At 38.7% G+C, this 18,404-nt stretch overlaps 1 protein-coding gene across 1 annotated transcript; it reads left to right on the plus strand.

The window, feature by feature from the left end:
* Positions 1–6,964: 6,964 nt before the first annotated feature.
* LOC131221652 (anthocyanidin reductase ((2S)-flavan-3-ol-forming)-like) lies at positions 6,965–17,983 on the plus strand. Its single transcript, XM_058216948.1, has 6 exons — positions 6,965–7,317; positions 10,498–10,664; positions 13,667–13,867; positions 16,134–16,293; positions 17,129–17,342; positions 17,620–17,983. Exons 1-6 carry the CDS (start codon positions 7,206–7,208, stop codon positions 17,762–17,764), a joined length of 999 nt encoding a protein of 332 aa, XP_058072931.1. The 5' UTR covers positions 6,965–7,205; the 3' UTR covers positions 17,765–17,983.
* Positions 17,984–18,404: the final 421 nt, after the last annotated feature.

The following is an 18,404-nucleotide window of genomic DNA, read 5'->3' on the forward strand; positions in this document are numbered from 1 at the left end:
GGGATAAGAATTCTGATCGAGGTACAAGATCTTCTAGATCTAGATCTAAATCCAAATCCAAGGGCAAGAGTAAAGGAAAACTAAAGTACTGAAACTGTGGGATGACTGGATACATGAAGAAGAATTGTACCAATCCTAAAGCGAAGAAAGAAAATTCAGCAACTTCTTCCAAGCTTTCTCATGAATTTACTTCTATTGAGTTTAATGAATATTGAAAGGATGAAGGGATCATTAGGCACAACACAGTGCGCCACATGTTTAAACAAAACGGTATGGCTGAGTAAATGAATCGGACTCTCTTAGACAGAGCCCGATGCATGTTAAGTAATGCTGCGTTGGGTAAGGACATATGGACTAATGCCGTTAACACGGCTTGCTACTTGGTAAACCGGTCTCTTTCTACGACAATTGAATGTAAAATCTCAGAGGAAGTATGGAATAGTCATAAGATAAATTACTCAAATTTGCGTATATTTGGTTGTCAGGCTTACTCTCATATACTATCAGTTGAGAGAGATAAGCTATACCATAAAGTCAAAAAGTATATTTTTATTGGCTATGGTATTGGTGTGAAAGAATACAGGTTATTTGACAATGTCACACATAAGATCATCAACAGTCATAACGTCAGATTCGATGAAAGCTCTTTATTTCGCAAGAATGATTAAGAGGAGCAAGAGGAACCAAAAAAGTTGATCATAAACGTTCGGATTGACACAGATGATACTCAAGTAAAGACAGAGATACATGATCAGGTGGAGCAGCTACCTATGAGAAGAAACCCACCACGTGATCACAAGTTACCGGCAAATACAGGGACGACTAATATTGCATATGCCATCAATATAGATGAGGGGAATCCATCTACTATTTAGGAGGTTCTTGATGAGCCTGATATAAAAAAGTGGAAGGCAGCTATAGATGATGAGATAGACTCGTTGCACAAAAACCACACATGGGAACTGGTGGAGCTTCTGGTGGGCTGAAAAGCGATCGAATGCAAGTAGTTATTCAAAAGAAAACAGGATAGATATAAAGTGAGGCTGGTAGCGAAGGGGTATGCTCAAAGAAAAGGAATCGACTTCACAAAGATATTCGCGCCTTTGGTTAAGCAAGCATCTATCAGATTCGTATTGGCGTTGGTTGCCCAATACTGGAATAGATGGATATCAAGACTGCATTCCTACACGGGGAATTGGAAGAGCAGATCTATATAAAGCAACTAGAGGGTTATGAAATTGAAGGGGCAGAGAAAAAAGTTTACAGGTTAATGAGCTCGTTATACGGCCTGAAACAGTTGCCTAGACAGTAGTATAAAAAATTTGATTCTTTCATGGTGAGTCAGAAATTTACTCGGAGTGAATACAATCACTGTGTCTATTACAAGACACTGAGTGATGGCAAATTTATCATCCTAATTATTGATGATATATTGATCGCCAATCATTACATGTTTGAAATCAACATACTAAAGACTCAATGATCAGGGACATTCGAGATGAAATATCCGGGGACTGCAAAGAGTGTTCTCAACATAAATATTCATAGAGAAAGAAAGAGGAGCAGGCTTTGGTTATCACAGGTAGAATACCTCGAAAATGTGCTGATCAAGTATAGAATGAACCAGGCTAAGCCGGGGCGTGTTCCCTATGCGACTCACTTGAAGCTTTCCTCAGAACGATGTCCTAAATCAAATGAGAAAAAATAAGTTATGTCTCATATACCTCATTTGAATACGGTTGACAATTTAATGTATGTCATAGTCTGTACGAGACTAGATATCTCACAGGCAGTCGTTGTTGTGAACAGATACATGTCAAATCCCAGCAAACAACATTGGAAAGCGGTGAAATGAATATTTCGATATATTCGAGGTACAAAAGACTACGGCTTAACTTTTAGGAAGACATGAAAAAAATTAGTAGGCTATGTGATTCAGACTACGCAGGTAGTATGGATTCCAGAAAGTCGACTTCAGGTTATTCGTTTGTATTAGCGGGTGGAGCAATTAGTTGGATGTCAAAGCTTCAGTCCGTGGTGGCTCTTTCCACAACAAAAGCAATATATATGACAGTGACAGAAGCGTTTAAGGAAGGTGTTTGGTTGAGAGGCATGATAAATCAGCTGAGGTTTCAGGAAAAAGTCGTGCCGGTTAATCGTGACAGCAAAAGCGCTATAAATTTGGCTAAAAATTTCGTTTATCATTCTCATACTAAATAATATTCGTTAACACTTTATCCGACAGGTGCTTGAGGAATGAAGCGTAACACTGGAGAAGATTCACATTAGCGTAAATCTGACAAACATACTCACTAAGGTCGTTCCTATATAGAAGTTCAAGTTTTGTGCAACTCCTCTAGGCTTGGCGATGATATAAAAGAAAGACGAAGTGTGCACAATGAGCATTGATTGAAGCTATAATGCAATACAGAGATAAGAGAAGAAGTCAAAAAGCTACACGTTTGAAGATTGAAGACATGGTGGAGATTATTGTTAACAGTATCTTAAATCTGAAAAGTTCTGAAAAACTTCTACCGGTCGAAGAAAGTTTGGCTTGAAGTCCAGCAACAATATAATTGGAATTCCCGAAATCTTCGACCAGTCGAAGGTCAGGCTCGACCAATCGAAGCTTTGGCTCGACAAGTTGAAGGGCACTCTCAACCAATCGAAGCTCTGCCTCTACTAGTCTAAGGTTACGCAGACAGCACATGGACTACGTAAATTTGAGGCGGTTTCCGGGCTATTCCAAGTCGGTGCGTAAGTGAGGTTTCCTAAACTATAAATAGGAGTTCATAGGGCCTTTCTATTATATTTTAAGGCTTTCTAAAGTATTTCAAAGGATTTCTAGAATGAGTTTTAGGGTTTCAAAGGGTGTAGAAAAGGTGAGATTCAAGCTTGTTTGAACCTGGTAAGTCTTTTCTCTTTGTAATTTATGCTTTTATAGTGGATTTCTTTCACTTTGTGCCGTGGTTTTTTTTTTCGAAAGGGTTTTCCACGTTAAATCTTTGTATTCTCTTGTGTGTACTTGGTGCTCTTGGATTTTTATCCTAGATCCATCTCTGTGTAATTCCGCAGCACAATCCCCAACAGTACCTTCCTCGCCACCGGCTACACTTCATTGAGTCATTTCATCAAACACTTGGTGAGCAACAGCAATATCAAAGTAACTGAGTCACCGAACTGGTTCAATCCGAGTTTGATTCGATTTGGGTTCGATCCGAGTTGAGTCGAGCTCGGGCAAGCTTGAACTCGGTTCAAAATTTTTTCAAGCTCAAAAAATCAACTCGACTCAGCTCGAACTCAGTTTCGAACCAAGTCGATTCAAGCTTTTTTGAGTCGAGTCGAGCAAGCTAACCGAGTTAACTCTATTCATGTACAGTCCTACTAACAACTACCTAATTAATATCAAATTTACATTCCCATACTTTTTTCCAAAAAAAAAAAAAAAATGAAATTTAACAAAATACCTAATTCATATAAAATTTACATTCCAGTACATTTTTAAAATTGGTTTTCGAATAGACACTTCATTAATTAGCATTATCATCATAGAGTAGAATCAAATACATAAGAGATCAGTTTACAACAGTCAAAAGATGGGGCGCCTAATTCCAAGACAATAGGGGTCCACCTCTGCAAGTCAACTGAACACCTTAATTGATGAGTAGTGTGGGTAGGGTAGGACAATAGGGGTCCAACTGAACACCTTAATTGATGAGTGTGGGTAGGGTAGGTGGGTTAGGTGCACCTCTAGGCCAGTGGGAAGTAACGAGGCTAGTCTCTGTCCCACTACTTTCTGGTTACATGTTTTACCCGCCAGTTAGGTGTACGTGTGAGCTAATGAAATGGCTTCTTGGGTGGGCCCACTGTGATGTTTATGTAAAAGCCATCCTAACCACTAAGTGTGTCACTTCATGTTAGGTCAAGGTCTCAAAAATCATCCCCATCTATGATTCAGGTGGATCACATGATTGGGAACAATGTACAAGTTAATGATCACCTTCCAAACTGCTTTCCTTGATATTGACTATTGATATAAGCTTAAACTAGGATTATGCATCAAATGATGGGAGTGGATCTAATATAAACATCACAATGGGCCCTGCTAAAAATTAAAGTCCAATGCATCTTGGACTTTGCTTTTGAATTTGACAAGGGCCTTGTGATGTTTACGTAAGATCCACTCCAACCATTAGATATTCAGTACCATATGAGGCCTAGATCTGAAAATTCAGATTGATTTGTAATTCTCGTGGTCCACACCAAAGTAAAAAAGTTGGGAGATGGATGCTCACCTTTAATTTTTACTGGGCTCACCATGATAATTATATGAAATCCACTTCAATAATTAGATTTCACACTAACATTTTAGGCTTGTGTCCAAAAAAAAAATCTATCCGTGATTCATGCTAGACATGCTGTTAGAAACTATTTGGAGGACGAGTGTGTTCGCCAATACATTGTTTTCAACCGCGTAGCCAAACTAAACCAGAGATGTAGCTGAACTTTGGATTCTTGGCCTAACATGGTACGGTGAACCTGGTGGTTGAGGAGATTTTACATGAAAATCATGATAAGGCCCATCTAAGCCACCCATCCATTTGCTCTCATATCTGCCGTTTCTAAATGTAGTGAAATGATAATTATATCCGTAAATGAAGTAGCTTTATGAAAATTTCATGTTAAGTAGGTAGGTTGTTTTTTTTTGTTTTTTTGACTAAAAACATTTTAGAAAACTTTGTTTTTTATTTATTTTTTATTTTTTATTTTTTAACTCATGCACTCACACTCCATGCACACACACATAAGAGTGGGATTTCACCACAATGGGTACTAAAACTCATCACCTCGTGATGAAATTCTTGTGAGTCTACCACTGAAGCATGAGTAAGGATTTGTGTGTAGGAAGCTGTTTCTAGTAAATATCATTCTATTAATTTTTATTGTCTTTATTAACTTATCAAGCTATGCGTGCAAGTAGTTGGTGGCTTGAGTGGGCCGCACCGTGATACTTATGTGAAATCTACCACAACCATTAGGTGTCATCTCATTTTAGGCATAGGTCCAAAAAATCAGCCCAATGGTGATGGGGGACAAGGTGCACAAAATTCTCGCCCTCCTAATGGTTTCTCTTAGTGTGGCCCACATGAATCACATATGGGATTTAACTTTTAGGCCTAAATTATGATGTGGCATAGAATGGTTGGAGTGGATTTCATATGGTCATCATAATGTACTTCATAAAAACTCAAGAGTTGATGTTTCTCTCTAACTATTTTCTTTGGTGTTGCCCACCTACATCATATGTCATCCTTATTTTATGTTTTTAAGCCTAACATGGGATTGTATATTTAATGGTCGAAGTGGGTCTTAAATTAACATTATGGTGGGCCCCATCAAATTTAGAGTGACGTAAATTTTGAAACATCTTATCTCCAACTTACTAGATACTATTTAAGGTCCTCTTAGTGGATAACTTCCAACTTGTTAAGTACTTGTGACCTCCAATCCTCTTCATAAGTTGGCCCCACCATGAGGATCATCTGATGCAAAATTTAGCCCTATTAACTTATTAAGTAAACCACACCATAGAAAACATTTTGTAGCCATTGATAAATAGCAAAATACAAATATGGTCTACTTGATGAGTGGATAAGGGTGAGTTGCACAAAGTGCATGTCCCATGGTGGATCTCATGGTAGGTCTAACCTATTAAATGTATTAGTTGACCCATGCACATACGAAGTAAGAATTTATCCATTATCAGGATCATAACCTTTGGTGGATGTCTATGGTTGTCTACACCCAAAGGAGGACATGACCACTTGATTTTTGGCTGGGCCCACCATAATATTCAATTGAAATTCACTTTGACCGTTAGATGTGTAATCTAACTTTAAGCCCTATGACAAAATATTAGGTTGAAATTGTGATTAAGGTTAAAATAATTTAGAGAGACATCCGTGCTTAATTTTTATAGCCCACTATAATTATTATATAAAATTCACTCCAACCATTAGATGACATGCTATAATTAAGGCTTTGGGCATAAGAGTCAGGCCCATTTGTGAGAAAAACAGTCCGGAGGGCAATCTTTTCCAATAATATGGTTCATCCAAATCACGAATGGAACTAATTTTTTTACTTAAGCTTAAAATGGAGTGACACATCTGATAATTGGGGTGAGTTTCACATAAGGGTATGTTTGATTTACCAAATCAAATGTAAATGTCTGGTAAATGAGTAATTATTACTCTCCCACCCTTTTGAAAATCCACTTGTATTTTTGCTCGGAAAACTGGTCCAAAAGATCTGGTTTAAATTTGTAGGCCCCACCGTGATATATATGATGTATCACGGCTGTCCATCCGTTTTAGCGTAAAATTTTGAGGCGTGAGCTAAAAAATGAGGCAGATCTAACACTCAAGTGGCCCACACCAAAGGAAACAATGGGCTCGAAAAATTTTTAAAGGTAGGTGTTTGATTCCCTAAATCCCGTAGTGTGGTCCACTTGAGCTCTGGATCTACCTTATCTTGTTGGTCATGCTCTAGTTTCAGCTGGGATAAACGGATGGACAGTGTAGATAAGTAACATATATCTCAGTGGACCCACATATATTTGTCAGTGTCCTCCGTTTTGGCACCTAAAAAAACAAGTGTCAAATCAAGCATCGGTGTCACCGCCATAATTACTCAATGAAATAATTATTACTCATTTATCATGTATTCACCCAAGATTTTGAAAATCAAACGTGCCCTAAGCATCATGGTAGAGCTCATTTGAGCCACCAATCCTTTGCTCATGCTACGACCCAACTGCATTAAGAAAGATAACAAAGTGGCCTTTTGAAAACCTTTTGAAACAAAAGTACTAGAATATAAATGGATAATAGGCAAGTAGTTTTTTGTTAATTTTCCTTTATTTACTAAGTTACGATAAATCTTTTTATGTTGACGAAATTTCCCAATTATGTATCTGGAAAGACCCTAAAATTTTGAAAATCTCCCGAGAAATTCCCAGGAACGAAATTGCTCTACGGTTGAAGATTCACCATCATTTTTAAATGGTGGTGAACTAGCATAAGATTTTTATCTATGACAGAAAGATGTCTGTCTACTGAAGCCGAAGAAAGGAGAAGAAGCTGAGGTCTGATCACGAGCTTGGATTTTCGTTGGAGGAAGGACATAAAAAAGCAACGGCTAGGATGGAAAGGAAGAAGGCATGTGTAACGGGAGGGACCGGATATGTGGGGTCCATCCTCGTTAAACGGCTGTTAGAGAGAGGGTACGCCGTCAACGCCACCGTCAGAGACCCAGGTTCGTCCACCTTCGTATTCTTTCCTTCTCTTTTGCATTATAGTTCTAAAACTCGGTAAGTCGACTCAAAACTCGGCTGAGTCAACTCAAGCTGTGTCTTTTGGAAACTCTCTGTTGAGCTTGACTAGGTCGGGATCAGTAAGACTGGCCCAAACTCGGTTGAGTCGATGTAACTCGGTGGGTCAATTCAAAATTCGGACGAGTCAAATCGACTTGGCGAGATTTCGAGCCATGTCTTTCGGAAACTTGGAGATGGGATTGACTCTGTTAAAACACAACAAGACTCATCTAGTCAGAAACTCGGTTGACTCGATACAACTGAAGTGCGATGACGATGAGTCTGACTAGACGAGTCGAGTCGAGTCAACCTTACTATATTTTATTTACTTTAACATTTCCAACAATTTTAATTTTTTCTCAACAAACTGAATAACTTCAAATCTAATTATTAAAACTTCAAATCTAATTATTAAAATATCAAATCAAGTTGAGAGTATTTGAGTTGACCCAATTCGGCTAAACATCGAATTGAGTTGAATTTCGAGTTTTTGAACTAAGAATCACATCACCCAGCAGAGCTTAGACATTTGTAGTAGTAGATGATCTTATAACTGGGGAAATAGGATTGATAAAGCCAACCCCAAATAGGTAGTAGGAGGCTACTTGATCGGAGGGTGTGTTTGGATCACACCCTCAATATAACATTTGGTTGAATATTCAATTTTATTTTATTTTTTCTCAACAAACTCTTATAACTTTAAATCTAATTATTAAAATATCGAGTCGAGTCAAGATTCTTCGAATTGACCTGACTCAGACATCAAGTTGAGTTGAATTTCGAGTTTTTGAACTATGTGTTGCACACCCAGAGCAGAGCTTAAGACATTTGTTGTAGTACATGATCTTATAATTGGTGAAATAGGATTGATAAAGGCCAACCCCAAATAGGTAGAAGCAAGCTACACAACCAGAGGGCGTGTTTGGATGACACCCTCAATATAACATTTGCTTGAATATCTCAGTAAGGGTAATTTAATTTGTTAAACCATACTCAAATTCAAGTCACTTTAGCTACTAGCTAAAAAAAATATAATTTTAAGCCGACCCAAATAGTGGAATCAAGGACGCTCTCTCTCCTATCCTTGGATTGACATTTGATTGAATATATCAGTTGGGTGACTCATTTTTACTTTGCCACCCATGATAGCGGTGTGGAAAGTCTTACTCCAATTCCAGTTACTTCAACTACATTACAAGAGGAATCGTAAAGCTGGCCCCAAATAGTTATGACTGATAGTTGTGATAATTGATATAATTAATTAGTTGTGACGATTGATTTCATTTCCATGTATATCTTCTGATTTACTTTTCATGTATTCTCATTATATCTCTCAATATCGACCCTATTGGGGTAAAGTAATATACACAGAAAACATAGGAGAATTCTCCAATTTCTTCTCATGTTATCAATGAGAAGGTGAGGGCGTGTTTGGATCACACCCCCAATACAGCATTTAAAAAAAAAAAAAAAAATCTCAGTAAGGGTAATTTAATTTGTTAACTCACACTCAAATTCAGGTCACTTCAGCTACTAGCTTAAAAATATAATATTGAGCCAACCCAAATAGCGGAATCAAGGGCGCTCTCGCTTGTATCCTTGGATTGACATTTGATTGAATATATCATTTGGGTGACTTTTTTTAATTCCTGTGATACTGGTGCAGAAAGTCATGCTTGAATTCCTATCACTTAAACTACCTTAAAAGAGGAATCATAAAGATGACCCCTAATAGTTAAGACCGATAGTTGTGATAATTGAAATAATTAATCTAGTTGTGATAATTGATTTAGTTTTCATTTATATCTTCTGATTTACCTTTCATGTATTTCCATTATATTTCTGTATAGGAACCTTACTGGGATGAAAGTTATATATACAGAAAATCATAGGAACCTTATTGTATTCCCCATTATTTTTCTCTATAAGAACCTTATTGGGATAAAAGTAATATATACAGAAAATCATAGGAGAATTCTCTAGTTTCTTCTCATGTTATCAATGACAAGGGTAGGCAACCCAAGGGTGTGTTTGGAAGATGTGATTAAATTGATACGAGGTTGAATTTTGTATGTGGGGTGCTTGTATTTTCACTTCTCTGCCAGCTGGAAAATCATGATTCATTCCATTCATTTTTCAATATTGGAGCCCAGGATTCGATTGGGCAGGCTATCGTTTTTCTGATTTTCAACCACAAAATTGTGATCCCATCTACTTTGGCTAATGGTGCGGAATATCGATTTGGGAGAATGATATTATCACCCCCTTGTTTTAATACATACATACAATTGCTTTTCTGGTCTTTGCTCTTGGCTAGACATAATAAAAGAGAAAGTGAGAAATGATGAGGGAAAAGAGGAGCCTTTTATCTAAATAGTGGGTGTGTAATATCAGGTTGCTTTGCCTTTCCGGTTCTCATTTCATTCAAAAGTGATTGGATGCTCTTTGATATTACAATGTGCAGTAGGCTCCGCTACTGGATGTTCCCATTTCCCAACCATCAGAACCAGAATGTGGTAGAGGCATCTCTCCCAGGGTACATGTGGAAGGGCGATGTATTGGTCAGGGCCATCCATCTAGCATGCCCCATCATGGATGTTCAGAGATTGACCTATCCAACAATCATAGGCATTGGTTTTCTTCACTTCTGTGTACTGAATGTGGACTGTTAAACAATCTGTTTCCCATCTCACTTTCAAGGATGATCACAAGTTTAGAATGGTTCAATCTGTTTGTTGAAGCATTTGCCATTTACAGTAGGGAAATTAGATGGATGGGCCGATGGTATTGTGCCATGTGTACTAAAGAGGTGAATTGCCGCACACTTGCAAGAAACCGGGCCATCGCATCCCCCATTCAAGTAAAATGGATGATAAGAAAAGAAATAACCAATGGCATGCATTTCAAGGTAGCATGTCCCACCTGATAAGTAGACTAATATGGCTTTTGGGACAGGGCATCTTCACCTGGATCCGCCACTCGAGTGGGCAGGAATCCCAACGAGCATGTCAGCATGGACTTCTTGGCGAACCCCATTTTGAATGCATGTGAGAATTCCTGCCCGCTCTCTATTGACATTTCCCAATTAAAAGTAACCAAACTCATTTTATTCTTTGGTGCAGAAAATAGCAAAAAGGTGTCCCACCTCTTAGATCTACAAGTCTTGGGTGATCTAAAACTTTTCAAGGCAGATCTGAAAGAGGAAGGCAGCTTCGACGACGCCGTCAATGGCTGTGACATCGTCTTCCATGTGGCCACCCCATTGCACTTCGAGTCTACAGACCCAGAGGTAATTTAATCATTAGTGACAAGGAGGAATAGAATGATCTATATTAGGATGAAGATTAATTTTGTCAATAAAATATTACTTTTAGAAAAGTAAATAAATGTACTATATATAGTTACTTAAAAAAGAAAATAAAAAATCATACGCCTTATTTTCTAAGCTCAAATTCATGATGAAAGTTATGGCATAACTTTGGCAATGGCTACCAATCTGATGCAACCCTCCTTTATCTGAGCTGGGGACTGGCCATGAGAGCACAATACTCGCCTATGGTCTAATTGAAGGTTTGGCCCTTGATAGAGTGGAATGGCAGAACAAGATTCATGTAGCTGGCCCTAGTAAATTGCAATTAGACGTGGATGATGGTGACGGTAAACCATCGTCTACACCTTAGTGCTAACTATGGGTATTTTTGTCGCGAGATGGAAAAATAACGGGAATAACTTAAAGTTTTTATTAGAATGATAGTTGCGAGTGAAAGAGTATATGAATATCCTGAATAGGCACATTTCTTACTTATATGCACCCCTTCCACTTGAGAGAGTTTTCTAGCATAAAACTCAAATATTTGTTGACCACATAGAGGTGCAAATCTTATTGTTGAAATTCATTTTTTCGAATTTATTGTATGATGAAGTCAATTTGGCATTTTTTTTTTCTCCTTCATTTTTTCACATGTTGGACTTTCTAAAGAAAAAGAATAACAAATCCGTCTTAAGCCCACAAATTTGTTTTTCTTATCTCAAATCTCCACGTTTCGAATTTTCATTCATCGTATGCTACCTTGATTTTTCAACAGGCGCTTGATTGTGGCATCACTTTATCCAATGAAAATTCATTGGCAATTTTATTATTTTGTATAAGGAAATTATGGATTCCTAATGCATCCAAGGGTGAATACTATAACAATTTTTGACCTTTTCGGGGCACTTATATTTTAATCCTAGCCATCTATTTTTTGGCCATTCATCAAAGGTTTGATCAAGTATAGCTTTTGGAATCGCAATTCTCACTAGAGCCTATCATATGACAATCTGAATTTTTGCATTTTACACATTGAAGAGTCAAGATGCTAAACTTTCTATGCATAAAGCACACTTCTATTTTAATCATAGCCTTCTATTTTGTTATTTGTTTAAGGAAATTATAGAGCCCTAATGCATCTAATGGTGACTACTAAACAATGTTCAACTTTTTATGGGCACTAGTATTTTTCTCCTAGCCATCTATTTTTTGGCCATTGATCAAAGGGTTGAAGTGTTTGATCATGTGTAACTTTTGGAATTGCCCATTCTCATTAGAGCCTATCATATGACAATCTGAATTTTGCATTTTACATATTGGTGCGTCAAGATGCTAAACTTTCTAGGCATAAAGGGTCCTTAATTCCTATTTCTAATAGTATCGAGCAGCTTTAGAATGTGGAGTTACTTGATACTTCGCAGGGTATATGATGCTTTTCCTAAGCAAAGAGTCAGGGAATGGATGGGAGGTGATGATGTTTACTTTACCTTAAGGAGGTGAAAATCGAATGACTCGATTCAAGTCTCCACTAATCAATATTGAGTTAACCGAGTCAAACTTACGAGCTAGTTTCCTAGTGACTCGGCTTGACATCTCATCAGTGTGCATTGAAAGTTCTTTGTATGCCCATCCTCTAACATTGAAAGATTGAAGGTGGGAATCTAGCAAGCATTTCAAGGTGCAAAACCCATCTGAAAGTGTGTATCAAGAAGATTCTCAACTAACATTATTAGATGGTGACAGAAATGGGTGCACCGATCCTCCAATCCTATCTGGAGGATTAGTAACCGTCCTTGTGGAACACGATCTACGGTCTTATCTGTAATCCAAAATTTCTATGCTTCACATATTCATGGGTTTTTGATGAAATGTTCAATGGGTGGGACCCAAAGTGCGATTTGGGTCCTCTTCTGGGCATAATATTGAAAGTTGGAAATGCTTATTAGAAAAGCACTTTAGGTTTCATTCGAGTTGGGGCCCCACACAATCAGTATTAAATCTAATCCTGATTTTGACAGCCACATACCTTCAATGTCAGATTGGCATTGTAGAAACAGTGCTTTCTTCTGCTTAATCACAATTTTAGAAGATCTTAATAAGCATGAAAAGTTCAAAAATTGTATACACCACCTCTACAATGTGAATCTGATGTGGGCCCCCTTAATCCTGATTTTGTGGGACCATGTACCCTCATGGAGTGTTAGAACTCAAAAACTTTGCTGGGCAAGATAGTTTGTTGAGTCAATGGTAAGTATGTTTTGTCTATTTTGACTCAAGTTGAGTCAAGTTTGATTTTGAGCTCAAGTCAATTGAGTCTTGGTCCAGTTGTCAGTAAATCAAATTATTTTTCTTTTACTTTGAGTCTTGATGAAATCCAATCACTTCGAGTCAACTTGGATGAACCGGGTCGAGCTTTAGTGGTATTAAGGTTGTTGTTGTGAGACCCAATTTAATCTTATTAGATTAGGATTTTTCTTTTTTATGTTAACATACGTATTTATTGAGATCTCTCCAAATCTCTACAGATCCATCTCTTCCATATATTTATGTTATTCTCCCATAATAAACAAATTCTAGTTTTCAAAATACAATTCCTGTGGATATGCATCTTAACATAAAAGGAAATATACTAATCTAATAAGACTACACTAATCTACTCTAACATGATGCTCAGTTCCAAAACTTAGGCTGGTTCACTCATCACATGGGCCACAATTTTGCAAACAAATGAATAGCTTAGAGAGATTTAGCCAAGCTTTTTCATCTTCCATTTGTTTCATAAACCATAGTCCACCCAATCACCAAAATGGCCTAACTTTCTGAAAGGGGTGCGGTCACCTGATAGACGGTGTAGATCTGGAGTTTGTGTAACACATCAACACATGCTTCCTTACAAGTGGGATTATGAAAACTCTATTTTGCCATTGTGGTACTGTTCCATTTCTTTCCACATTGTATTTATTCATTGTTTATGTTTGTAGAATGACATGATCAAGCCAGCAATCAAAGGGACATTGAATGTTCTGAAATCATGTGCCAAAGCAAAGACTGTGAAGCGTGTGGTCTGCACATCATCAGCATCTGCTGTGTCACTGAACCAGCTCACTGGGATGGGCCATGTTGTTGATGAGGAGAGCTGGACCGACGTCGAATATTTGACTTCTGAGAAGCCTCCGACTTGGGTAAGCTGGTTTCTGTTTTGCGTTGGCTCGGCCAGACTCAGTTTGACTCAGTGCAAATCAGGGCTGTAAATGGGATGGGCCACCTGCTTTGGGCTGATCATTGAGGTCCATGGGTTGGGCCTGGGCCAAGTTTTAGGCCTAATAGTAAATTTGAAGGCTTGCACTTGGATAAAAAGCACACAAAGTTAACCCTGGCTGACTGATTTACATGGGCTGGGTATTAGCATGGTGATCCTGGCAGCCCAAGTCTGATCCGATTGCTTATGGTTTTGATTTGGTTTTGCCTTAGCCTGGCCCATTTCATACCTTTCCTCTTTCTTTTTCTTTTTTTCTTTATATATATATATATATATATATATATATATATATATATATATATATATATATATATATATATATTTATATATATTCAAGTAGCCAATCCTATGTTTTGAAGAGATTTTAATAGGGAAAAAAATTCCTTTAAAAAACTGAAATAACGAAAAAGGCCATGACCAAAATGACCGAAATGTCCTTGGTCAGTTTCCTTTTTCTTTTTTCATTTGCTGTGGTAGAATATTGTGTGGCCGATGTGGTTTGTGTATTACATCCAGCCTGTCTGAAAGGTCCATCCCACAGTGATGATCAAATGCCCCAAAAAATAGGCTGATCCAATTATCTGGTGGGCCACATGTAGAATTGGAGATTTTTGAGTGGTGTATGTTATTTTCTATGATTTGGCCTGCCTGATGATTGGATCTTCCCAATCTTTTAGGTGTATGATAATCATGGTGGGTCCGCCTATTTGTTGGGTTCGATGTCATAAACACACCACATTGCCCCACAATGAAAATGAATGAAGAGCATTTTGGTCAATTTACCCTTAGCCAGTATCCTTTTGAAAATTCTAAAATGGTCCAGGCCTTTGTCATAAATTCAGGTTTTCAAGGATTATTTTCATAGCTTTGCTAAGCGCACATGTGTGCAGTGAAGCTTATGTACACACTATGCGTGCCGGCATAGCACATGGTTGCGAGATTCAATCCATCCATCAGGTTTGTCCAACCTTCTACATGTTTTCCGGAAAATAAATCTAGTTCACTCTCTTTCTTCACTTCAGGTCCTCACTTCGTGGTGAGATAGTCGTGGGAACTTATCCATTCGTTGCTTGGAACCACACTCCATGGGCAAGGCTGTTGAGGAATGACCACCTTTTTGTCGTCTGACTGGGCTTTGTGGAAAGGCAAACGTAATTAAACAACAGCTTGTTCAGTGCTTGGATTGAACTTCATAACGAGATGGTCGAGCAGAATCCCTAGGCACGTAGCAAGATGACCCCGTTGGTCATCCGTTCGAGACCTAGAGATCTTCTTAGGTCTGACAATGTAATCACGGACATAGGGTGGCAAGCTAGCTAATTCTAATATAATCGATCTAAGCTGGTTTGCAGCATAGCGCTGGCTAACAGTGGAGGAGTCAGATTAAATAATAATAATGATAAATGTCCATGGCGGACGAAGAATAGACAGTGTTGTGCTGAAAAGAGCATTGTTTTGTTGTATTGCAGTGGTGCTACCACGTATCGTCTTACTAGCCGTCGGACGTGGTGTGGTCAAATCTGGTGTAAACACACTCAGCATGTGAGCCCCAATATGGGTAACATGTGAATGGGTTAGAAAACTTCAGCCAAAATTTTCATATACATGTAATTATTCTTAACCCAACCTAACCCAACCCATATTTGCTCAACCCAAACTTAACCCGAAATCGGGTTGGCGTTTTTCAACCTTAAACCCAACCCAAGGATCTAGACAACCCGACCTAAACTCGGGTTGGGTCAATCGGGTTTGGGTTGACATTAACCCAAGCTGTAGCCTCATTGGCATGTTCATATTAGAAGAATCCTTAGTGCAATGGTTATTTGTCAAGGCACAATGCAAACATAAATTCCATTTTTAGGAGTCTTATTAGGATAGCAAGTGAAAATCTTATATTCTCTTCACAATAGTTACCTTGTATCTTATACTTAAGAATCCATACTATAGAAAAGGTAATTGATTGTGTGGTGGAATCTACCATTTTATTTATAATCCAAACTACACAAAAGGTCACATCAATGGAAAAATGTTTCCATTTCTCTCATTTCCATGGTTTTCCTCGCACCCAAACATGCCCTTTTTTTCTTTTATTGAACTTTCTGTCTTTTAATAACCATAGTTTTACCAACTCAAAAAAACTCATAACACATGAGAAAATTACAAAATATATCTAAAATAATATAATGCAGGGATACCCAGTGTCGAAAACCCTAGCGGAGAAGGCGGCATGGAAATTCGCCGAAGAAAACGACCTCAACCTCATAACCATTGTTCCTGTTCTCGTCACCGGCCCATCTCTAACTCCGGAGGTCCCAAGTAGCGTCGTCATCGCTCTATCCTTGCTCACAGGTGAGATTTAGAATTAGAACACGAAATGTGTGTTATGGCACATGCTATAGGTGTCCATAAGTGCCATCAAATGGTCAGAAACACTACTGGCTGTTTGGGTGTGGTTTATGTATGGACATGCATGGCCAAACAATCTTATATCACTTGAGAATGATCACATACATTCAAATGTATTGTAATTACCATGTGTTCAAGTTATGTGGGGCTGCAGTGATGTCAACCTGTGCATTAGATAATCTCCTCCAACATGTTAGGCCTAAATCCCAAAATCCAGCTTGATTCATAACCCAAGTGGGCCACGCCAAAGGGAACAAATGGAAACATTGAGTAGGGGGTGCACCCAACATAGAAACTTCCATATGGAATGTGGGGTCTATCACGTTATGTCTATGTCATCCATGTGTACCCCACCGGGATGAAGGGATGCAGAGAAACTCAAGGCATTAAAAACCAAGGTGGGCCACGAAAGTTGGATGTATTGCTTTTAGGCATGATTGTATATTGCTCCCTGTGGTCTGTCCCATCTAAGTCATAGATGGGGATGATTCGTGGAATGTACGGTGAAAAGAAGAAGGGGTACCAGATGCATGGTATGGATTCCACATAGACATCAAGGGTAGGCCCCACACAGCTTCGAATGTATGGCACATGTGATCATTCCCAGTATGTCCGCACTCTAGTGTTAGAAACCATATCGTTTTAAGGCATATACAAGCTGGGTCCCACCTGATGCACGGTTAGATAGCTCACCACATGCACATGCGAAAGCAAGTGCACAATCTAGGCCGTCCATTCATATTGGATCATTTTCATGGTTTACAGCTGGCTTTTGTAGGGGACGAATCCATGATCAACGCTTTGAAAGGCATGCAACTGATCTCAGGATCAATCTCTCTTGTACATGTGGAGGATGTATGTAGGGCCCACATCTTTGTAGCGGAGAACGAATCAGCTTCCGGCCGTTACATATGCTGCGCTGTCAATACATGTGTAGTGGAGCTTGCCAAATTCCTCTCAAAACGTTATCCATCTTACAATGTCCTCACCAAGTAAGCCATCCAATTTTCATTCATTTTCTCGAAAACATTCATTGACACATCCATCAATCCACAACTTATAATATATGACCCACCTGTCGCTGCAATGCCATCTTCATGGGTGGCCCATCTTTTGTAAGGCTCGGATTTGCTACAAATGTGACACATAACCTGCGAAGTGCCTTTATATGATCATTTCTCCCCATCTGGATTCTTCATCATCCTTCTTACATTGGTCAGTCCAAATTCATAGCTTGAAATGATTTTTCATGGTGTGATCAAATTGCAGTTTTGGTGATTTTCCCATGCATCCCAAGTTGAGCATCTCCTCAGAGAAGCTGATTAAAGCTGGATTTAGCTACAACTATGGGATTGAAGGGATGTACGATGAATCGGTGGAGTACTTCAGAGCCATTGGATTGTTGGCCAATTGAGAGTTGTCTATTCTTCCATGTTCCTGCAAACTACACTTTTAAAATTGGTGTAATACCTCTTAAGAAAGAGCTAATGTAGATGCAATGCCTGATTATCTATCTTCCAACCAACGAATGTGTAAGTCTGCTGTAATCACTTGTATTAGTAAGATGAATGTCTACAAACATGTATGCCTACCAAACCTTTGAAGACATAATCACATTAGCCCGTTTAGGTCCTGCAATTCTCACAACACACATGCCATTGCAACATAGTAGCCAGATCTGGGCCATTCATCAGCTAGGGCCCACAGATAACTTACCCCAAATGATGCATGTATGTTAGTGCGGATTAGTGGTCAAGTCAAGCCCATTTATAATTAATTTTAAGTGGGCTGGGTCGATCCAAAGGATAATTGGATAGCGTTCAGGCTGACATTGACTCAAGGTGAAAAGAATTCCCGATGGGTGAGGGTGCCGCAGCCATGTCCTAAACCCTATTTCCCTTCATAGTAGAGCCGTACACGAATCGAACTGACTTGAGCTTGGCATAGCTTGACTCAGCTCGGCTTGGTCCTCGAGCATGACTGGCCAGCTCGGTTCGGTCAGCAGTTCGGGCCAGTTCGAGCCAGTGCGACATTTTCTCAAACACATGAAGTAC

Source organism: Magnolia sinica, chromosome 12 (assembly GCF_029962835.1).
Source record: "Magnolia sinica isolate HGM2019 chromosome 12, MsV1, whole genome shotgun sequence".
Taxonomy (NCBI): domain Eukaryota; kingdom Viridiplantae; phylum Streptophyta; class Magnoliopsida; order Magnoliales; family Magnoliaceae; genus Magnolia; species Magnolia sinica.

Excerpts from the sequence above, each read along its gene's own strand:
- LOC131221652 (XM_058216948.1), top strand. The coding sequence starts at position 7,206 with ATGGAAAGGAAGAAGGCATGTGTAACGGGAGGGACCGGATATGTGGGG. Across the intron at positions 7,318-10,497 it reads CGCCACCGTCAGAGACCCAG|AAAATAGCAAAAAGGTGTCC; the intron begins GTTCGTCCACCT and ends TCTTTGGTGCAG. Across the intron at positions 17,343-17,619 it reads TCTTACAATGTCCTCACCAA|TTTTGGTGATTTTCCCATGC; the intron begins GTAAGCCATCCA and ends ATCAAATTGCAG.